This window comes from Leucoraja erinacea, chromosome 3, assembly GCF_028641065.1.
Source record: "Leucoraja erinacea ecotype New England chromosome 3, Leri_hhj_1, whole genome shotgun sequence".
NCBI lineage: Eukaryota > Metazoa > Chordata > Chondrichthyes > Rajiformes > Rajidae > Leucoraja > Leucoraja erinaceus.
In genome coordinates, this window is record NC_073379.1 from 80,778,529 (window position 1) to 80,802,333 (window position 23,805).

General features: G+C 43.9%; 1 protein-coding gene across 3 annotated transcripts in view; it reads right to left on the minus strand.

The window, feature by feature from the left end:
- Window positions 1–1,008: 1,008 nt before the first annotated feature.
- Window positions 1,009–23,805, minus strand: part of rorb (RAR-related orphan receptor B) — a 203,297-nt gene continuing 180,500 nt past the window's right edge. For all 3 annotated transcript variants that reach the window (XM_055633072.1, XM_055633071.1, XM_055633070.1), the window contains 5 exons: window positions 15,904–16,036; window positions 11,849–11,956; window positions 8,268–8,378; window positions 6,933–7,045; window positions 1,009–4,465 (listed from right to left, as the gene is read on the minus strand). In XM_055633072.1, coding sequence (XP_055489047.1) covers window positions 4,310–4,465; window positions 6,933–7,045; window positions 8,268–8,378; window positions 11,849–11,956; window positions 15,904–16,036 — 621 coding nt within the window. In that variant the 3' untranslated portion in view covers window positions 1,009–4,309. The remainder of the gene's footprint in view (window positions 4,466–6,932; window positions 7,046–8,267; window positions 8,379–11,848; window positions 11,957–15,903; window positions 16,037–23,805) is intronic.

Below are 23,805 nucleotides of genomic sequence, written 5' to 3' on the forward strand. Positions count from 1 at the left end.
AGTACAACACTCTCAGATCTTGCTCAGCAGCTCTGCTCTGTACCACGTAAGTAACCAATTCCATCTTTCACCTAGTGTGTGCATTGAATCCAACTGATAAGTTAGCAGCAGTCACAATGTCATTGTGCTACGATGGCTATTTTTAACACACCACATTTGGAAGAAAAGATCAGTCGGTTGAGGAGATGCTCTGGAGGAACTCTGCGCTTCGCAGCAGAACAGATTCCAGGTTCCGCTGGTCACCACAGCCAGAAGAGCAGCAGCAGGGTTAGTGGTAGTATAAGAGGAGGAGGTGGCAGGAGAGGGAAGCAGGAAGTAAATGGAAGGGATGTCCATTCTTACTAGCCTGTCTGTGACAGGCTAGTAAGAATGGCTGATTGAGAATCTTAGTTGTCGGAAGCACAATTCTCCATTCACCCTTGCCCTCTCAACCAGTCCCTTCCCACCATCTCCCCCGCAGTCACAGAGCATTGTAGTGCTTACATGGTCACAGTGTCACTTCGAAGAAATATTCCAGACCAAGTTTATAAATTAAATAGTGCCAAATTCCATATAAGTAAAATGGTTTTACTTATACTGTAGTGAATCTGTGGAATGCTCTGCCTCAGAAGGTAGTTGAGGCCAGTTCATTGGCTATATTTAAGAGGGAGTTAGATGTGGCCCTTGTGGCTAAAGCGATCAAGGGGTATGGAGAGAAGGCAGGTACAGGATACTGAGTTGGATGATCAGCCATGATCATATCAAATGGCGGGGCAGGCTCGAAGGGCCGAATGGCCTACTCCTGCACCTATTTTCTATGTTTCTATGTTTAGTCACTTACCTTTTTGACGGGGTTTGACAAACCTATTCAAACGAGTGGAATTGTGTTAATGTTAGCCATCATTGCCACAAAGTTGGGTGGCGGAATACAAAGTGTTCAAATGGTGCCTATTTCCAGGGTGTCCTTACCCTTCTATGCTTTCAAATGATGCCCCCCCCCACCCCCCCCCCCCCCCCCCAACCCCCATAGTCAACAGCTGCAGTGTCTGACCGGGCAAGACAGTAGTCTGTACTTTCACTGCAGCAATTAGATGCTGTGTGGCTGTTCCACAAGGGAAGCTGACATACTGGCCACTGCTGTACTGTGTCTGGGTCGTCACATGTGAGCACGGAGGCACAAGAAGCAGCTGATGCTGGAATCTTGAGCTAAATACAACCGATGGAAGAACTCAGCAGGTCATGCAACATCTGTGGAAGGACGTTTCAGGTCGTGACCCTTCTTCATCAGTGTGAAAAAAGGTCCCGATATGAAGCAACATCAATCTAAAGGAGGATCCCGACCTTAAACATTATCAGTCTGAAGAAGGGCCCTGACCCGAAACATCATCAGTCAGAAGGATCACCACCTGAGACATTTTCAGTCTGAAGATGAGTCCCGTCCCGAAACATTATCCGTCTGAAGAAGGGACCCGACCTGCAACACCAGCCAACCATTTCCTTCCACGGATGCTGCCTGATCTGCTGAGTTTCTCCAGCACTTTGTTTTTGAACAAGAAGAGCAAGGAATTGGGCACTGTTCACACTGGGAGGGATGAGTTCTAAGCTACGTGCAGTCCTGTGCCAAGTTGGTGCCACAATCCTCCAATCTATTTGACAGTAAACACAGCCTTTCCAACGAACATCGTGATGCAACAAACATTTCATTTTGCACAGCTTTTTCCTGAAGGCCTCTTCCAAGTCACTTCTGTAAGTCAACAATTGGACTATCCTTGCCTGTCACCCTGACTGCAAGCCTCTTGTGTCCACTGCCTCACCATATGCCTATATCATTTCCTCTACCTTGAACACCAAGCCGGGATATATTTTTTTGACTTCAAGTATGAAATCAAACGTCAATTGATTTTCACCAGTGTGTCCCTTCTCCATGCTGATCCACTGCATAGCCGGGCAGCATACTTGAATACCTGGAAGGAGATGGGAAGCCAATTGAAGTTATGGGGAGGGGTGCTGCAAGTTAATGTAGGTTAGTGTGGTTGCTTCCAATGATTGATAAATTGTAACTCAAATTAAGGGGAGGTGGGTTGTGAGAAGATGCGTAAGAAATGAGGAAGCCATTATCGTCCATTATTTTGTCCTGCCGGTGTCACCGCTCCTACAATGGACATCCCAATGAAGCTCACTACTCGCTGCTGCAGAGGTTTTGACATGTACACTTTCCCTCCTACTTTAGCTCCTGCATGCTTACTCGCATGCCACCTTGACCTGGGAGAAGGGAAGTATGTCAATTATTGCTATACTTGTGTTAGAGTGAGAGGCTTTCACGGATGGACAGCTGACCCTGTGTGCAATCTGTGACATCTGGCTTTGACCTTGCAGCTGTGCTAAATGTTTGAAAGAGTCTTGATTGAAATGTTGGAAAGAGTCTTTGAAAAACTCTTGATTAATATGATGGAGATTGTTGGTGGGAGATTCACAAGAATTTGTTGGAGGAGAGTGCTTCACATGATAGGGTACAGACCTTGGCCAGCAAGTGAGGTTATTAAACACACAGCTCTGTGTCCAGGTTTCCAGCCTTTGGCCAAGCCTGAAAACCTGGATGCAGAGATTTAAGTAACCTCCATGGGTCATTGGCTTAACCTTGTCTGGCTGGTCTCCAGTGTACTGCAAATTTCCTTCACATTTCCTTCTTACCACAGTTTCTATCAAGCCATAGAACAGTACAGCACAGGAACAGGCCCTTCGGCCCACGATGTCTTTGTCAAACATGATGCCAAGACCATCACTTATCCACCTGAACATAATTCATATCCCTCCATTCTCTGCATATCCACATGCCTATCCAAAAGTCTCTTAAATGCCGGTTTCGTATCTGCCTCAACCACCAACCCCAGCAGTGTGTTGAAGACACTCACCATCCTCTGTGTAAATATGTTGCCCCATGCATTTCCTTTAAACTTCACCTTAAAGCCATGCCCTCCAGTATTTGATTTTTCCATCCCGGGAAAGAGGTTCTGACTGTCTACAATATCTATGCCTCTCAAGATTTGATCTACTTTAATCAAGTCTCCCCGTATGTGAAGACGTGAAAATCTCCATTGCTGCGTCTTTCTTCAAAGATTCCCAGACAGAATGCAGCACGCCTCCGCTTTAACTGAGGATAGTAACTCACAAAGTTAGACCACCTACCCCCCCTCCACATAACTTTGCCGGCTGGATGTTACAATTATGTTGATTAGCAGGCAGTGTGGTGTTGGCACTGTTCCACTGTTCCTGCATCGCCATCCTGATGACCATTTGCAGGGGTGGTCTTATATAAAATGTATAATTTTAAAATGGAGCATCATCTATGACAAAAATCAGACCTCTGTACGCAAAACAATGACTGAGGGAACCATATTACCAAATTATGAATTATCTTGTAACATTGACAGTTTTTCACTGACCGTCAATTTGCCATGGGATGATAAAAATACATCCTATAAATCCTGTAGAACATCATTACTTATTACCATTTCTTATTTGAAATACACCGGGACACAAACTATCATTTAAAAAGTCCATTAAAGCTTCCATCATAATGATTTGGTGGGCGTCACTGTGGCTAAAAGACCATTTTCTATCTTTTTTGTTTTGTGTTTTTTGTCATTCTGTGCAACTTTCTACATAAAAATATAGTTTAATGTGGAAAACTAGTGCTTTTTTTTAATCTAGAATTTACATTTACAGGCAACAAATCCCTAAAACCCTCTTTACATATAATATACCAGAATCCACACTCAATTTCTCAACAAACCAGACAAGGCTTTTGTTTATATCCTTTTCTCTCCTACACTTTTTCCCAACATATATTTTTTTCTGACATATATTGGAAATGTCAAATTCTCAGACATCAAAAATTAAATTACAAGACTCAACAAAAAAAATGACAAAAAGAAAATAGACATGGAAACAGTTAAGCCTAGAAGGCCGAATTTCTTAAATTATGTCCAAGCCACAAATAGAAAGAATAATACTGTGAAATCACGGTTCTAGTTATAAAACAGCATTAACCAGCATCTGATTGTTAAAACTTACCCCCAAAACAGATAAAAGAAGAATGACTTAACTTTTGTACATTTTCTGACCGGTTCCACAAAGCTCCAGGTCAGGTGCAGTATTTACATTCTTTAATCGGTAGTGGTGAAAAAGAATCTATTTAAGTGCAGGACATTCCTAGTGTTGCAGTAGTGATTTTTTTTTTTCCATTTAGAAGTCTTGAATGTACACATTATGTGCCTTTGTCTGAAGAGAGCTTTGTTCCAAGCGCAGTAGCATGTGTCAGCCATCACCGTCACTTGGGGATGGCTGAAGAGTCTGGGTTAAAAAGCTCCTTATACAGGGGAGGGAACAGGCTGTTTGCAGTCTCTGGATGCAACAGCTTGAATGCTTGGAGCTTGTCGGTGTGCAGGTTGCAAAGTGCAGTTAGAGTTGGTAATCTGGAGATCAGCTGAAAGAAGAGTGAAAAATAGAATACAACTTTAAACTCTGTAACCAACTATGTTCCCCTCAACCATTTTGCCATTTTGCCAGTGTCATTGTAAATCTAGCAGCAAATCCGAACTAACATGGTCAAGCACTTTGAAGAAAGGTCTTAACCCGAAGTGTCGCCTATTGCTTTCCTCCAGAGATGTTGCCTGACCCGCAGTGCCGGATTTAGATGAAGAGAGGCCCTAGGCTATTCCACTTGTGACGCCCCTCCCAATCCCCCACCCCCACGACTAGAGGAAGATGGAAGAATGTTTTAAATAATTTGAGTAAAGCCAAGGATGATGATGGGTGTTTTAAATTCCGCAATTTGCAATTCCTTCTCTGAAAGACATAAAATGTTATTATTATTTTTCTGTATAATATTTGGGAAATATTTCTTAAAGAATTGTTCCTATTGACAATTATATTGCAAAATCTGAATCAAATCCGAATCAAATCTGCTTCCAAAAACCGTTTACAAAACGAGTATGCTTTTTCCTATCGTTAACAAAGATGCTGCAAATAAGCTTTGTTTTATTACTACCCTGACAGTGGCTGCCACGGCACTACACAGTAGGTTTCCAGCAATGATTATCAGCTCTACCCCTATCATTGCTCCTTGCCAACTTCCTAGTTCAAATATCTTTGCACTTTCCTACTTACCCCTCAGTTTTGACTTTTGAAGCCTGCAAGTATCCAAAGATGATCCCTGCACCCGCCATCGCTGCTTACTGGAGCACGTGTGAATGTTTGCCAGACCCCGGTACCACCAGATTGACACCGATGTGCAGCCGAGTGTGGCCAATGAGATAAGGGGCTGGAAAGCTGTGTTTTTTAAAAATTATTTATTGCCAGTGCTAGTGTCGAGTTATCGGCTTAAAGCAGTATTATTCTGAAATGGAGGGCAACGAAAATTACTGAAGGGTTGTTTAGAGACTACAGTGCATTGTGATAGCATATGTAAGTGTCAAAAATATTATACACCTTGGCCGGAGGCCCCCTAGATTTTGAGGCCCTAGGCTTCAGCCTACGAAGTCTGTAGGTAAATCCGGCACTGCTGACCCGCTGAGTTATGTCAGCTTTTTGTGTCTATCTTCAAACACTTTCAAAGTGAGGTTCCCATTAGAAAAATGAGATTCATAATGCTAATGGCCACCAAATGCAGATCAAGGAGAATTTTTTTTTAGCATTGGATAGGTTCAAGCTGCAATATTTTTTCTTGCTGCCATCAAGCTTAACTAAGCTAGACATTCTTGTCCAAATCTGATGGATTTAATCTGTATCTGACATTTTTATCTCAGCAGAAGTTGCGAAGTTAATGGTTGCAAATAGTATTCCACTAACAATTTGCACAGGTTCAACTTCAACCTCAATGGATGTGTGTTTAAACTATTCAGTGGATTGATAATTAATTGATTTTCTCTCCTTCTTTGGTGACATAGGGAACAACAGATGTTGCAATCTTGCATAGAACACAATATGCTGCAGAGTAATGCAGCGAATCTGGGAGCATCTCTAGAGAACATGGAAAGTGATCCTGACCTGAAACTTTGTCTATCCATGTCCTCCAGATACGCTGCCTGACCTGCCGAGTTACTCCAGCACTTTGTGTTTTCTCCTTCCTTGTTTGCGTGTTCCTATCATCTCCACTAGATCTTGCTTGATATGTGTGAACCATTATGGGAAGACAAATGTAAAATCTAGTTAAAAATCCTAATATCCAGTGGCAGTTCGATATTGAATTTGTCAATAAATTAGAGTAACAGGACACTTCACAGTTATAAGTGACATGCAATGATTAAACCATCCAAGGGATTGAAATAATCTTGTTATTTTTTTAATGTCAACAATACAGAAGGCAGCACAGTGGAGCAGCTGGCAGAACCCCACACCACCAAGGACCCGGTTCAATCCTGACCTCGGGTACCATCTGTGTGGAGTTTGCACATTCTCCCTGTGACTGCGTGGGTTTCCTCCGGGTGCTCCAGTTTCCTCCCACATTGTAAAGACGTGCGGGTTTGTAGGTTAATTGATCTCTGTAAATTGACCACAGTGTGTAGGGAGTGGATGAGAAAGTGGGTTAACAGAACCAGTGTTGACTCAGTGGGTAGAAGGGCATGTTTCCATGCTGTATTACTAAAGTTAAAACTAAATTAAATGTCCTGTCATGTTCTTATGCTAAATTAATTGCTGACAGGATAAATGTTATACCCTTGATCATTCATATTCCAAGGTAGCACACTAGTAGATTAATTCCTTTCAAATGCATAGAAGAAACCTTTCTAGTTGTTACAGAAAAGTCTGTGTGTCCTGCAGACAGTTTTGGTATTACTGAGAAAATTTCAGTTAAGCCTGGTCTATTCCATTTGTACTCCCAACTGTTCATATCAGGGTGCCTTCCCATCTCCAATCCTCCCATTTGATCAATGAATCAGCTCAACTATTACCTTTGCTAATGTGTCATCGTCCAGGTGATTTTTCTGAATCACGTGCTGTAGTGCAAAATAAACCTTTTCCTGTAGCTTTTGAACCTTCCTCGGTTCCATTAACCATGGTCGATCTGAAGGATGTGAGGAGAATACAGAAGAATGGTCACTAAAGAGGACATACGTTTATGGTGAGGGGGATAGATTTAATAGGAACCTGAGGGGTAACATTTTTATACAATGGATGGTAAGTGTATGGAACGAGCTGCCGGAGTGGAGGCAGGTACAAAAGTAACGTTTAAGAAACATTTGGACAATTACTTGGATAAGTCAGGTTTGGAAGGATATGCGCCAAACACAGGCAGGTGGGACATGTTGGGGCATGTTGGTTGGTATGGGCAAGTTTGGCCGAAGGGCCTGTTTCCATGCTGTATAACTCTCAAACTATAATTGCAGTAAAATGCGGATAAATGTGAGACATTTTGGTGGCAAGAACAGGAAGGCAGATTATTATCTGAATGGTGTCATGTTAGGAAAAGGGGATGTATAACAAGACCTGAGTGTGCTTGTACATCAGTCACTGAAAGTAAGCATGCAGGTACAGCAGGCAATGAAGAAAGCTAATGGCATGTTGCCCTTCATTGCGAAAGGATTTGAGTTTATGAACAAGGAGGTCCTACAGCAGTTGTACAGGGCTCTGGTGAGACTGCACCTGGAGTATTGTGTGTAATTATAGTCTTCTAATTTGAGGAAGGACATTACTATTGAGGGAGTGCAGCGTAGGTTCACCAGGGTAATTCCCGGGATGGTGGGATTGACATATGATGAAAGACTAGGTCGACTGGGCTTGTATTCACTGGAATTTAGAAGGATGAGAGGATATCTTATAGAAACATAGACAATTCTTAAAGGATTGGACAGTCTAGATGCAGGAAAAATGTTCCCGATATTGGGGGTGTCCAGAAACAGAGGTCACAGTTTAAGAATAAGGGGTAAGCCATTTAGGACTGAGATGAGGAACAACTTCTCCACCCAGAGAGTTGTGAATCTGTGGAATTCTCTGCCACAGAAGGCAGTGGAGGCCAATTCACTGGATGTTTTCAAGAGAGAGTTCGATTTAGCTCCTCGGGCTAAAGGAATCAACGAATATGGGGAAAAAGCAGGAACGGGGTACTGATTTTAGATGACCAGCCATGATCATATTGAATGGCGGTGCTGGCTCGAAGGGTCACCTATTTTTCTATGTTTCTATAATGTGAGATCCATCAAAAGAATGAATGAACTAGACTACTGCATCAGATATTTAGGTCTGAAATGTACTCAAACTTGCTTGTGTATGGTAGATCAAACACACACCTGGCGATATCAGAACAGCAGCCGAGAACAGAGCTATTTCTTCCTCAGTCAGCTGGAGGGAGCATAAACTTTTAGCAAAGTCAAAGACAGCACTCACTAGATCATCACATCCTGTGAGGGAAACAAATGGCAATCATAAGATGAACAGCTCAAAGAATAGTAACATGAAAATTGTTCAAAATGTGTTGACATTTTCTTTCCATTGATATTCATATCAAGACATCAGTCTTATTTCTCTGTCGAATTATTGGGTGAGCAACTTGGAAAGCTGAGACCATAGAAAATAACGGGCAGCTTTATATATTACATCAAGTGTGGCACAGTAGCGTAGCAGTAGAGCGCCAGAGACCCCGGTTCGATCCTGACTACGGTTGCTGTCTGCGCAGAGTTTGTATGTTCTCTCCGTGACCACCTGGGTTTTCACCAGGTGTTCCAGTTTCCTCCCACACTCGAAAGACATCCAGTTTGTAGATTAATTGCCTTTGGTAAAAATTGTATTACAGTGCTCGAAATTAGTGGTTGCCCGGGTGCCAATGACCACCTAAAGTGCCGCCGGGTAACCTAAATGCCGAGTCATTTTGCCCGGCTTGGCACTGCAGATGCTGGTTTATACCGAAGACAGACAAAAAACTGGATTAACTCAGCAGGTCAGGTAGCATCTCTGGAGAAAAGGAACGTGACGTTTCGTGTCAACGGCAGCAATAGCTGTAGTGCGGGTCAAAGATACTAGGTTCGGGGTGACGGAGAATCGGAGCCAATGACGGGCCCCACACAGCAGCAGCGACCAAAGATTATAGAGCGGATCTTTGGTAGCGACAGCGGCTCCTCCTGCCTCACCCCGCCCGGCCTGATAATGGCCGCAGCCTGCCACTCCGCCAGCGGCGCTTTCAAAACAAACCCTCCCGCACGCCGAGGCCTGGAGGAGGGAGGGAGAGCGGGAGGCCCTCTTCCGCCGTCTGAAGCATCAGCACTGCTCGGCCCCGCACTTTGCTGTTGGCTGGCGGAGGAGGGGAAGCGGTGGCGAGGAGATCCCAACTGCCTCCCCCTTTGGCGGTGGACAGGGACAGCCAAGGCAGCGGGGCAATGATGCCGGTGTTATCTGAGGAGGGCTGACCTTCCTTCCTCCCCACCTCGTCTGTCTCCCTCTCTCCCTCGGTCTCGCTCCCCCTGTCTCTCCCCCCCTTCCCCTCTCTCTCTCTCCCCCCCTCTCTCTCCCCCCCTCTCTCTCTCTCTCTCTCTTCCCCTCTCTCTCTCTCTATCTACCCTATCTCTCTCTCTCGCCTCCTCCTTCCCTCTCTCCCCCCTCTATCTCTCTCCCCCTCTCTCTCTCTCCCCCTCTCTCCCTCTGTCTCTCTCCCCCTCTGTCTCTCTCCATGTCCATCCCGTACTGATCCCCCCATTCAACCCCACTGACATTCCCCGCGCTCTTCCCTCACAATTTTATCTACTCCAACCAACACGCACTAATTCCCCAGCCTCAATCCATCCATTCCGCACCGATTAACAATAACAATTCCCAATGTTATTATTTGTTTTAATCCATAAAGATGGATTAATAAAATTAAGAACACGTGAAACTTTAAAACCGCAGGGTTCGATTGTCACTGCTACCGTTGACATGTTATTACAGAATTCATTTTACCGGCAAATCAATGCTCTTAATATGGAGTATCAGTACCGTAGTTATTTAATGAGCAACATTCACAACTATACGTTGGATTTATCCAGGTTTTACTTCTGCAGTCGGTCAAATACATCACAAATTTGGTCAGAAGATATTTCAGTTAAAATTTTAACATTAATTCTGAAATTGGAATGATGGAAACAGCGTTTATCAATAATTTTTATTTAATCTGGTGCGTACAAACTGGGTATCTTCATTGCTGTTCATAACACATACATCTAATCTGAATGTCCGGTAATGTGGCGTTTTGACACCTTTAAACATATTACCAAAAGAACATTTGCTGCAGTTATGTCCTTTGACCATCTCTTGTCAGTTAGTGTAATGTTTAACCTGTCAGATGGGAATAGTCGGGTTTAACAGCTATTATCATAAAATGCCTTTAGATATTTCCTTGCAACCTGTATATTTTGTTGTGGATAAATTATGTGGGAAGCCAGTGTTTTCTGTACCAATAGCAATAACGACCCATGCTATGGCCATGTCATGATTATTTTCAGTCCTTCACAGAAAACATGCTTGCATCAATCTGTAGTGTGCATGGTTAAGCATATATGTTACCATGGTCCAGGATTTATTGACACAGGTTGATCATACGCTGAATAATCCAACCATATTTTTGTTTGGAAGTGGAAAGAAATAACAGAAATTGCATTAATTGCAACGTGTAAAATGAGTTGAGATACTGTATTATAATTTTGCTGCATGTCATTGTGGTATATATCATGTCTTGATTGGTGAATATGTTTAGTTTGTAACTTTATTTGAAGCAGAAATAATATGTGAATGCTTCATTGAGCATAATTCCGACTGGTAACTCCGCACTTCGTCCGAGCACATTATCGCACGCTTCATGCAAGCCGTCTTAAATGACCACCTAAACTGTCATTTGGCAGCCTAAAAAACTGCCTAGGTTGCCCGGCTGGCAACAGGGAGCCCTGGTATATTGTCCCTAGTGTGCAGGATAGTGTTAGTGTACGGGATGATCGCTGTCTTTGGGATGTGGGAGGAAACCAGAGCATCTAGAGTAGATGCATGCACCCATGGGGAGTAGGTGCAAACTCTATACAGACAAAACCCGAGGTCAGGATTGACAAAACCCGAGGGACTTGGGCGCTATGAGGCAGCAGCTCTTCCTGCTGTGCATTGTGCCACTTTTATGATTTGTAGTCCCAAGAGTCAGTAGGGGCGCTGTATTTATTTCATGGAGACCTTAAGCATACCCGTGAATCTTTTACTCTGGCCTCCTGGCAGCTGCTTCACGTGATTAGCACAGAACTGAATGGGAAAAAGTGCACAGGAACCTCACTTACTCACTAAGAGCCATGACATATGCAGGTTCCTCAGTGGTGCCCAAACCCCGAAGGAACTGTCGGACTGAGATCCTAGAATGTTGGTAAAGTTATCAAAGACAGAGGGGCAGTCAAAACCTTCAGGAAGAAGCACTGCAAAGACCTTTAGGGTTGCACGGTGGCGCAGCAGTATGGTTGCTGTCATACAGCGCCAGAGACCAGGGTTCTATCCTGACTAAGAGTGTGTTGTCTGTACAGAGTTTGTACATTTCTATCGTGACTGCCTGGTTTTTTTCTGATTGTTCCAGTTTCGTCCCATACTCCAAAGACGTACAGGTTTGTAGATAGATTGGCTTCTGTAAATTGTAAATTGTCCTATTGTGTAGGATAGTACTATAGAGTATGGAGTGATCGCTGGTCGTGGGGACTTGGTGAGAAGGGCCTGTTTCCACGCTGTGTCTCTAAACTAAACAAAACCTCCTAAACTGCGCCTTTCTCCTTGATGTAAACACCTTCGGCTCCATCCTGCATGATGAGTGGTGAGATAATTAAATCTGTACATTGAAAGATTTCAAATCACAAAGAGTTGTAGAGCCTTATCTTACCGAGAGCTTTGAATATTTGCATGCCTCCGTATTTTCCCTCAAAGAGCACTGTGTTGTTGAGTGGGTTAAAGGCACGGCACATTCTGACCAACACCACCTCCAAACACCCTAAAATACAGAGATCACCCAGTTCATTACTCTGACCAATGAGACGATAATACAGTAAATATTTTGAACACAACCAACCTAAATTATAGATGAAGCCATAGTTATGCCATCTTCCCAATACGCAGCTTACTTTTGATCAGTTTTCTAAAATGAAAACTCAGTGGCTTAAGTGACGGATATCTTTTCAATTAGAATGGTTGCTTTGTGAATTATTAACATAAAGTATTTATCAAAAAATAAGTCTATTGTTCAAACCCTGTAAAAAAGATGAAGCAATGAGTGACGATTTCCTCTCATATGAGCAAGTTTCAAATTAGGTTCAGAAGTGGTAATGTATAAACCATTCCAAAGCTTGTCAAATTCATATGCTCTCTGATGGGAGTTAAAACTATTAAAAATGAATGATTATTAGTCTGAAATGCTCCTTTCTCATGATAGGGAGTATTTCTGTTCTGTTTTCATGTTTGAGTCTCTCCTCTTTGGTGTTTTGAATGCGTAATTCACATGTAGAGATGGTTTGTGTGCTGCTCATTTAGTGAGGATGGGCTACAAGTGTAAGTTTGTTCCTGTGGAAAATAGAGCAACATACTATGAAAGTTTATTACATTTCCCATTAATCTTGAGCACAAGATCAAAGTTTTTGTTCATTTATGTATAATGTATGTTTTTTTTTACTGAATTGTCTTAAAATTCCAATTGCTTCAGATTGGTGGTGAGTTGGACTATTCATTTTCTTCCACTTTTTACTTCCCCCTTTTCACACATTTTGTAGGCAATTTGGCAAGCAATGTTCAGGAGAGTTGGTGAAAGGTCTGAAGATGGGAAGATAGACACAAAAAGCTGGAGTAACTCAACGGGACAGGCAGCATCTCTGGAGATGAAGAATGGGTGATGTTTCGGGTCGAGACCCTTCTTTAGATGGGAAGTTCAGTGGTGCATGAAACTCCAGGCTTCCTGTGGTACTAGGGTACACAGAAATGCTGGAGAAACTCAGCGGTGCAGCAACATCTATGGAGCGAAGGAAATAGGCAACGTTTCGGCCCGAAACCCTTCTTGTCTACTCCTGTGGTACTAACAGGCAGGATAGGGTGAGCAAGCATTTTGTCCACCTGCTTTGCCATTCTGGTGTATACATCAGGTGAATCAGAGGCTTTTGGGGATGGGTGATGGTGGGATTGTTGGATCAGGAGCTGAAAGGGTGAGAAGAGGATATATGCTGGGATGCAAAGGTTGAGATGGAATGTTTGAGGGAGTCAAATGACAGATTGTAAAGGGGGCTGGGGTACGGATTGACTGTTTTAAGCTAGTGGGATAGAGAGGCGTCATTTGTAGATGAATCCAAGAGCAGTTGATGGATGTGTGGACAGGGTGAAGATGACAGACCTGTGATTAGATGAGGTTGGGAGCTAAAATGAGATTGTTAGTTGGAAGGTGCAGTCAAGTGAGCCAGGCTGGGTGGTCAAAAGTCAAGAATGTTTTTTTTTCATATGTCCCGTCGCCAAGTCTATATAGTTTGGAGCTTATTTGGAGGTTGTTGTATATAACATGGTTGAAGGGAAGAAACTGCTCCTGAACCTAAGGATAGCTAGGCAAGTATTTTACTTAAGAAAACCTATTTGTGATTGGTTATCAGCATTGCATGTTCGGGCTGGGACTGATCTAAACAAGTCCCTCGAATAAGGCCGCTTCAACACTTCTTACAGCACCATGAATCATGCTTCTGTCTTAGTGAACCATGGATGTCACTGGACACTGGATTGTGTATGCCTGGGCTCTCCTCTCTATTCTGGCCCAGCAGAAACTTTTAAGATCTATTTTTCTTTAGGTTTTAAATCTCATTACCATTTGATTTGTATAGTGCACACTGTCATATCATTACATGATCTGATTCAAGGTACATATCACCTGCAGGGATATAGTCCCTTGCCTGAAGTTACCACATCCGATTATTCATGCTGATGATGTTTGTCGAATAAGGAGAGTATCACAGATGAAATGGACCATGCCCACCATAGGTAAAGTGAAAATAGATTTAGATAAGCAAATGCCCTCTCTAGATCATCTTCAGAGATGTCACTTGACACGTTGAGTTAATTCAACATTTTGTGTCCCTCTCTAGATTAGTTCATTGAATCGCACAGAACAATCCCCTGCCCCTGCAGTTGAATTTCCCTGCACTTTCCTTATTATCCTGTAATTTGTTTTCATTATGCACATATCTTATATGCTTTTGAAAGTTACAGTTAAATCAATTTCCGTCACCCTTCAGCAGTCAAGATGGCGGACTGCAGGAGTGGGGCGCCGTTGTGTATGGCTGCTCTGCCTGCAGTCTGTCCTGTCACCCTTTTTTTTAATTTTTAGTCCTGTTAAAAACAAAATGTTTGTTGGTGGTCTTCTTTTATGTGGGGGGTGGGGAGAGGGGAAGGGGGAAACTTTATTTCCTAGTCCCTAACTGGTCGGAGAGGCGGCTTCCCTCCGAGCTGCTTCTTCGCCCCTTCCTCACGGCCTACCATTGGACTGGAGAGGCGTTTCCTATCGGGACCGGGCCGGAACCCCAGCTTTGGCGGCGGCATAGTGCTGGAACACCTTCACGGAGCGGGCGATGCCTTACCGGGTCACCGTGCAGTAAGCCCCGAGTGTTGTGACCGACGACTCCAACATCCGAGGAGCTGTGGCTGCGGGCGTACAGCCGCGGGCGGCACTAGATTTAAAACACCGCGGAGCCTGGGATCCGAGATCGCCAGAGTCGGAGCTCCAACCAGCGCGGCCTGAAGACTTTGGGTGCCGCGGTCTCCGGGGAGGAAGCGGCCACTCCAGACATTTCCAAGCCGCTGAGGAGCGTTCACCCGACGCCGGCGTTCCATCTTCCCGGCAAAAGGGCCTGAAAACATCGGACTGGCTGCGGAGGCCACAAATAGGCCCCGACCTCGGGTGATCACAGAGGAAGAGGACTGAACTTTCTGATGCCTTTCCCCACAGTGGAAATTTTGATTCTGTTGTGGGGGGACGTTCATGTTGAATTCTAATGTGTTGTGTCATTTTTATTTATTTTTAAATTTTTCTATGGATGTATGAAAACTTAATTATTTCTTCTATGTAAAGCACTTTGGTTTCAATGAGTTGATTTAAACGTGCTATATAAATACAATTTACTTACTTACTTACTTACTTCTAGATACTGCATTTCAGAATCTATCTGAATGCTTTTACCACTGACACTTTGGCAACCAGCCTAACCAGCATAGTCAGATAAATTAAACTTTGAACCTTTTCAAGACTTAAGATCACAGTAATAGATGCACTTCTTCACTAAAAAAAAAAGTCAGGGAGATTACTAAGTCTTCTGACACAGTTTCCACTCAAAGAATTTGGCGAAATAACTATTTTTTGTCATGCCAAAGTAATCAATATATTTACATCAGAATAATTAGATACCATCCAGTTCAAAACTTACATCTTAACTTTTATTAAAACCAAGTCATAGTCTTACAATGTGGAAGCAGGCCCTTCGGCCAACTTGCCCACACCAGAAACATGTTCCATCTGCACTAGTCCCACTTGCCTGTATTTGGCCCATAACCCTCTAAACCATGTACCTGTTTCTTAAATGCTGCAATTGTACCTGCCTCAACTACCTTCACCGGCAGCTCATTCCATACCCACAGAACTCTTTGTTTATGAAAAAGTTATCGCTGAGGTTCCTCTTAAATCTTTCTGCACCTCACCTTAAACCTATATAAGATAACATTTTGAAACTTGAAAAAACAATTACGTTCAACCTGTTCCATCAGCTCAATGTCTACATTGTTATGCTTGGGTCTACATGCACTTACACAGAATAGTTGCAGCAATTTTTACCTTGCTGTCCTTTAAGTACCCCCAGCATTGATATTTAGCCATAAGCGAGAGAATGTTATGCATCATTTAAGTATAGTTGTAACCCATACCTGATTTGAGAAGGAGAATTTGATCATTCTGACACAAGTCCATAAACCCTGTAATGCGTTTGGCAAATTCGACTACGTACTGAATTGCATGCGTGACCTGAATTGCACACTGCTGCCATATGACTTCCCTCACCTTTTGAAAGAGAAAAGAGATACAGTAATGGAAGAAGAGAAACCAAATTGCACAGAAACATTTTTCATGTGTCAGAATCATACAGTATGCCAAAAAGAGCAGAGGCATTTTAGGCAAAATACAAAAGAGAGAGATGTGGTATTGTTCCTGAAAGCTGCTTTAGCTTGGCTGAGCAACCGATTGGGATGCATTAGAGGGAATGGATAGTGGACTTGTGGCTTGAATACTATCAATTGCAACTTCACCATAGCTATTTATCTTGTTTATCCATCCATTCCGTTTTTGCAACTCCTTCTATGTTGATTGAAAGATACAGCATGGAAACAGGCCCTTCGGCCCACTCTGACTCATTTACACTGGTTCTATGTTATCCCACTTTCTCACTACTTCCTACACCCTAGGGGGAATTTACAGAGGCAAATTAACCAACAAACCCACACATCTTTTGGATGTGGGAGTAATCCAGAACACCCGGAAGAAACCCATGCAGCCACAGGGAGAACATGCAAAGACAGCACCTGAGCTCAGGAACGAATGCATGGTGATGCTGGTGAGGCAGCAACTCTACCAGCTGTGGCAATATGCTGCATATTTCCTTGCTTTTTTCTTGAAGAAAACCTTTCCATTTCCTAACAGAATTTAACTTATTTATCTTTGCTATTTAATTTTTCTAGATTGTTAAACCCTGCAATTACTTCTTTGTGACAGGAATGTCAGGAATATGCTATTTTTACATTTCAGATCATACTTGCTCCTTATTTTTTAAAAGCAAAACAAAAATGGCAGATGCTGGAAAACATTAGTTTCTGGAGATATTCACCTGGTTTGGCAGCAGCTGTGGTGAGAGAGAAGCAGAGTTAACACATTTCACGTTGATGATTCATTAGAACTGGGAGCAGAAGCCAAACGTGTTTTAAGTTGTAGAGGAAGAGGAATGGTGGGGAGAACAATTGTAATATCTATGACAGACTATCTGTGATTAACAAGACTTCTCCATCCTCCACGTGGCACCTTTGACACCTCCACCATTTGCATAATTTAGCCTCCCTTGGTCTTCATCCTAACACATTAATTGTCTTTGTTCTCCCAAATAAACCTGGCAAATTACACATCAACCGTTTGTCCAATTTCTGTGCAACTTAAACATGTTCACTATCGCATGGTTCTGAAATGTTACTCTCTAGAGTCCACAGGTCCATCAATTGCTCTTGTGTTCATCCATAATTGATGTCTCTCCATCCCACTTTGTCTCCATAGAGGACCTGATGAGTGTTTCCACTATTTTTTAACAATTGTCTTTGTTTGTTCTTGTAAAGTAGTACCTTGTGCTTTAAAACAAATCTTGACATTTATTAACTGAACTTTTATGTGGCTCTTGCATAAACCTCTTTTTGTTTTTGGTTCAAATTTGAATTTTGTAAAAATGTTGTAAAAGTAGATGACATAATGGTGTTTTAAAATATTTTAATTATGACATAATCCAGGCTTTTAATGCAGAAAGCGGCATTTAAAAGACTTTTAGATATGCATGTGACTAAGCAGGGATTCGAGGCATATAGATCATGCGCAGGCAGATGAGATTAATTTCAGATGAAGATAGACACAAAAAGCTTAACGGGAACTCAACGGGACAGGCAGCATCTCTGGAGAGAAGGAATGGGTGACGTTTCAGGACGAGGCCCTTCTTCAGACTGGTTAGGGACAAGGGAAACAAGAGATACAGATGGTGAGATAAAGAACAATAAATGAAAGATTTGCAAAAAAGTAATGATGATAAAGGAAACGGGCCATTGTTAGCTGTTTGTAGGGTGAAAATGAGAAGCTACTGCGACTTGGGTGGGGGAGGGGGAATACTGGTGCTACCTGAAGTGAGAGAATTCAATATTCATACCACTGGGCTGTAAGCTGCCCATGCGGGATGAAGGGCCTGTTCCTGTGTAATACTGTTCTGTTCTAAATTCCTTCTTTGCCAATTCATCTCTTTTGCTTTTGAATGAATATTGCCGTTTTATACTGTACGTCCCAAACCTTTACCAAGAATATCCAGCTGAATTATTTGAAATAAACCTGGCACATTACACACAATCACCTTGATCCTATCATAGTTATGGGCAGCAGAAGTGATTTCATGATCTGGTAGGAAACCATTGGCAACTGCAGTTTACAGACATGGATAGAAGGATTCAGGCCATGTGCGGGAAGATGGGGAGTTTAGTATAAATTGGTATCATGGACAGTATAATCATGGTAGGCCGAAGAGCCTTTTCCTCTGCTGTACTGACAGGTGATCATTATTTTCCACCCATAAGCAGAAAAGCCTCACACTTGCATCAGTGATGAAGCAACAATGATTGTGCAGCTTTCTAAAAGACAAGCTGCTCACAAAGATCATGTGATCCCTGCAGCAAGGACCTCCCCATTCTGCTCTTGCTGCTGAGTACTATACCTTCAGCGGGACTCCTGCTTCTCATCTGTTTAGTTTAGAGATAAAGCGTGGAACCATGCCCTTTAGCCCAGTGAGTCCACGCCAACCAACAATCACCGTGTACACTAGTTCTATCCTACATACTAGGGATCATTTATACAAGTCAATTAACCTACAAACCCACACGTCTTTGGAATGTGGGTGGAAACTGGAGCACCCAGAGGAAACCAACGCAGTCACAGGGAGAACGTGCAAAGTCCGTACAGACAACACAGCAGGCAAGGCAGCAGCTCTACTGCTGCATCATTGTGCTGCCCTAATGATGCCAACAAATCGGCTGGGCAACCATTCACATTAAAGGTTCACGGACAAGAAGGAATATAAATCATAATTCCTAACTCCAATATGGACTGGAACATATTAATCTACAGTGATTATTGTAGTGGATGAAATAGTTTAGTTAATTAGCTTAGTTTTGTTTATTATTGTCACGTGCACCAAATAGCCGTGGAAAGTTTTTGCTTGCGTGCTTTCCATGTCAAAGAAAGACTACACATGATTAAATTCAGCCGTCCATAGTGCACAAATAAAGGTAAATATGTACAACATAATCGTTTCTAAAAATCAAAACAAAATAAAATTTCCAGCTTTAATGTTTCCAAATACACAGGACAAGATGTTAAAAAATCCAAAGTGCCAAATGTCAACTTGCTTCCGGTGGTGATGGGAGCCTTATGCACTCACCTATGCTCCTCCGATGTTGAGAAAGGCTAGGCAGACATGTCATTGGGGTTATCAAGTGGGAACCTACTTTAATCTACGTTTTGCTGATTGGACCCACGACGTCTCCAGTAGGCTCAGCGGTGCATTCTGGCATCCCAGAAGCACCCCCCTCTGCATCTGTCTAGTCGGGTATTTGGGAGACCAAATGGGGTATTTCCTCTTCAGCCAGAGCCACTGGCTACTCTGCTCTGCCTCCTATGATGTTTCTTTGATGACCTGGCGTAGGGCTTGTCCGCTGATCCCCAGGTCCTTCATCATTCTTACGGTTGATGTTGCCACGAATCCTCGACATCCAACTTCTACCAGGCAAATCTTAGCTCCCCAGCCCCGCTGTTCTGCCTGCACTGCAAGCTCTGTAGATCGCATTCTTTCTTTCGAAGGCTATTTCGTCGCCCATTCCTTCTATCCAGAGATGCTGCCTGTCCCGCTGAGTTACTCCAGCTTATTGTGTGTATCACAGAGTGCTGGAGGATCTCAACGGGCTGGGCGGCATCTGTGGAGGGAATGGATTAGCAGTTGTTTCGGGCCAGGGTTTTTCTTCAATAGGAAGGAACTGCAGATGATTCCGGGAATGCCATGAAAGAGCGAGAGAGGGAGATAGATAGATAGATAGATAGATAGATAGATAGATAGATAGATAGATAGATAGATAGATAGATAGATAGATAAGGGGGGGGAGGGAGAGAGAAGAGAGAGTGGGAGAGAGGATCCCTGGAGAGGGAGCACGTATTGTTCACAGGGACTCTGGAGGTCGTCCGTGAATGCTGGTCGCCGCGTGGGGTCCAGATCATTGTAATTAATGACTGTACCATTGTACTATAATGATTGCTTGATGTATTGTAAACTTTGAAGGTTTTCTCCTCTAACAGATTTGTTCCAAGATTGCCCGGTATTTGCCTCCAGCCATCTGGACAATCAACTCTGACAAGCTTCCTGTGTTCCCTGCAAGAAAAAGGCATCCCCACATGCATGAGTGATGCCACACTCATGTTCATTCACAGTGAGATGGTATGTTTTTGATATGCTGTATTATGCATTTTGCTGAATAAAGTCCTTGGGGAAAAAAAGGGAGAGAGAGAGGGGAGAGAGAGAGTGAGAAAGAATGAGAGAGAGAGATATAGAGATTCCAGCCTATTAACCCCCAAGCACCGTGGTTGATCAATGCTTACAAAAATAATCCACTCTATGATCTTTGGCAGTCCAAATGCGGCAAAGGAAAATTAAAATTCCCCCCCACCCTCGCGTCTCCCCCGGCCAGTGATGTGATGGACACAGGGTCTGGACCAATCGCTGACAAGGTCTCAGACAAATCCCGTCCCCGGAGACGTCATGTCCGTTATTTGCCTTTTCAGCATCGTGTCCATTCAGTTATTTGGCTTTTCGCCGTTGCGTCCATTGGGTTATTTGGCTTTTCGGCATCACTTCCGTTCAGTTCCGTTCTGGAAGTGGCGGCGCTGTTGAACGGCTGCGGCTCACCTGCAGTCTGTCTGTTTTTACTTTTTTGTTGGTTTTTTTTGTCTTGTTTTAGCCAAATTTTTGTTTATTAGGTTGTGTTATGTGTGGGGGGGGTGGTGAAACATGGTTTTCTGTCTCTTCCTTCGGGGAAATGCGACTCTTTCTGTCGTATCCCCCCTTCTCTGCCTCCTACGGTGAGGCCTAATGGTGGAGCTGGTGGCCTCCAACTGCGACCGACCTCGAGGCTCTGGAAGCAGAGCCAGCCAGGACTTACAACGCAAGGCTGGCCGAATTCGGAGCTGTGGCGGCGTTCCGGTGGCAGCGGCGCGACTCGGGGCTGAGATGGCGCTCCGGTGAGGGTGGCCCAACTCGAGGCTGAGGCGGTGATCCGGTGGCTGAGGTGGCGTTCCGGCGGCGGCGACCTGAATCCGGGGCTCGGCCGCGGGCCAGTGGATGACATCGTCGGGAGCTCGCAGGTCACAGGCTGGTGTTTTACGGAGCTCCCGCGGCAACAGCTGCGTCCGCTGGACTGGAGGGCGGCAGCTTCGACCACCCCGGGCCGCGGAGCTTGAACCGGCCCGTTCGCGGAGCTCAGCGCAGAGGGAGAATAAGGAGGGGAAGAGACAGTGACTTTAAGACTTTTGCCTCCATCACAGTGAGGAGGTGCCTGGTGAACTCACTGTGGTGAATGTTAATTTGTTTTTATTGTGTGTTTTGTTGTTTATTATTATATGTATGACTGCAGGCAACAAAATTTCGTTCAGGCCGAAAGGTCTGAATGACAAATAAAGGAATCTAATCTAATCTAATCTAATCTAATCAGTTTGGCTTTTTGGCGTCATGTCCGTTCGGTATCTTGGCTTCCATCTCTTCGCTTCTTGTCCTTTGACGCCCGGTCCGGGTATCGCTATACATAACCACATGTTAGATACAAAACAAATGAGGAAAAATACCACGCTGAGACAGTATACAACAGTCGCCAGATCAGGTGCCATTTTCAAGTCCCAGTTGATGTAAGTGCAGAAATCTTGACCTAACCATGAAGGCCTGTTGTCCTAGTGGTGTTGCAGAGTCGGTCTGGCCAAGCGTAGATGTTAGAGTCCTTCACTGCTCCACCCCTCCGTGCAGCTGCAGGTTGCGTCCGGTCTTGGCCTCATGGAGCGGCGCTTGTCCCAGTCGGGCCTCAGGCTTCTGCTGGGCCTCCAGTGGCCCACTCCACCATGGAGGTGGACTGCACTGCCTCCCAGAACCAGCCTGCTTACCGGCCCTCTGTTCCCACTCTGACTCACTCCTCTCCAGTCCGCAGGGTGAGCAGGGACCAGGCTCAGCGGCTTCCCTCTCTGGGCGGGTTCCCGGTTCCACGGAGGGCCAGCCAGACTTGACATCGGGGCATTGCCGCGGCTCGCTGGGATCTTTCTACCGCGTGGCTCGCAAATGTGTTTGCCAAACTGATATAAAATTCTTGACAAGATACTTATGATTACCTTATCTCCTGATTCATGATAGCCAAAGACAACATTTTTCTCTACTATCTCAGCCTCTGCATGTAGTTAGACAATAGACAATAGATGCAGGAGTAGGCCATTCGGCCCTTCGAGCCAGCACCGTCATTCAATGTAATCATAGCTGACCATCTCCAATTAGTACCCCGTTCCTGCTTTCTCCCCATATCCCTTGATTCAGTTAGCCCGAAGAGCTCTATCTAACTCTCTCTTGAATACATCATCATGAATTTTCATCTTCATCCTCCTGCTCGGTGTTTCATTTTTCTGCAAGGAGGGAAGAGAGACCAGGGTGGCACAATAACACAGCTGGTAAAGCTATTGCCTCATAGCACCAGAGACCCTGGTTTGATCATGACCTCGGGTGCTCTGGTTTTCTCCTACATGTCAAAGACGTGTGGGTTTGTAGATTAGTTGGTATGTGTGAAATTGCCCTTAATGTATTGGGAGTGGATGAGAAAGTGGGATAAGATAGAACAAGTGTGAATGGATGCTTGGAGGTTGGAATGGACTCAGTAGGCCGAAGGGCCGGTTTTCATGCTGAATCTCCAGAACCAAGTGAATGAGAGAAATGGTATATGGATAGCATTTGCTGAGATTGACAGGAATGAGACATGGCAAAAATAAAGAAGGGGGTGGGCGCAAGTGGTGGGTTGACTGATGGGAATATGAAAAAGGGTCAGTGCATTTGCAGCATTAGTTGGGGTAAGTTGGTGTGTGGAATGTGAAGGTTGGTTAAGGAGATTGGGTGGTGGAGACATCAATGTGTAGCAGACTGTATCACCATTCTTGCTCTTATTACGTCACTAAATCTCTGTCAGCTCTGAATACAAGAACATATTCCCCACTTCCAGCTCGATAGCTGCGTGACTCTCTGTAGCCTTTGCTTCTTTGTTCCACCAGCAGGCTGCTTCTTCCATTCAGTAAACACCAGTAGTTCCCTACCTGGCCTAATAGCTCTCCACACTTCAAATAGAGAAAATGGCATCTGCATCTGCTGCTCTCAGCACAATGCCACCAGTACTTACATCCTCTCCTTTACAACTTGCTATTTTGGAGTATCCATTTACATTTTGAAGTTGAAATTGAATCATCATTTCTTATCATATCCTTTGATCAAGAAACTCGATAATGACATCCTAATGCAGTGGGTGTATGACAACATCATTGATAGACGCATTGCATTTCCAGATTTACTGCAAGTTGCAAGAAAACCCTCCTTTTCTCAGCATACAGAGATATTAGACTTCTAGCCCCATATTCTTCTTTCAACAAAAGACACAAAGTGCTGGATTAACTCCATGGATCAGGCAGCATCTCTGGAGAAGATGAAGAGGTGAAGTTTCAGGTCGGGACCCTTCTTAGACCCAAAACATCACCTATCTATGTTCTCCAGAGATGCTGACTGACCACCAGAGTTACTCCAGCACTTTGCACCTTTTTTTTCTGTGAACTAGCATCTGCAGTTCCTTGTTTCTCCTTCTTCTTTCAACATATTATTACCACTTTCATAAAACATGAAACATAGAACATAGGTGCAGGAGTAGGCCATTTGGCCCTTCGAGCCTGCACCGCCATTCAATATGATCATGGCTGATCATCCA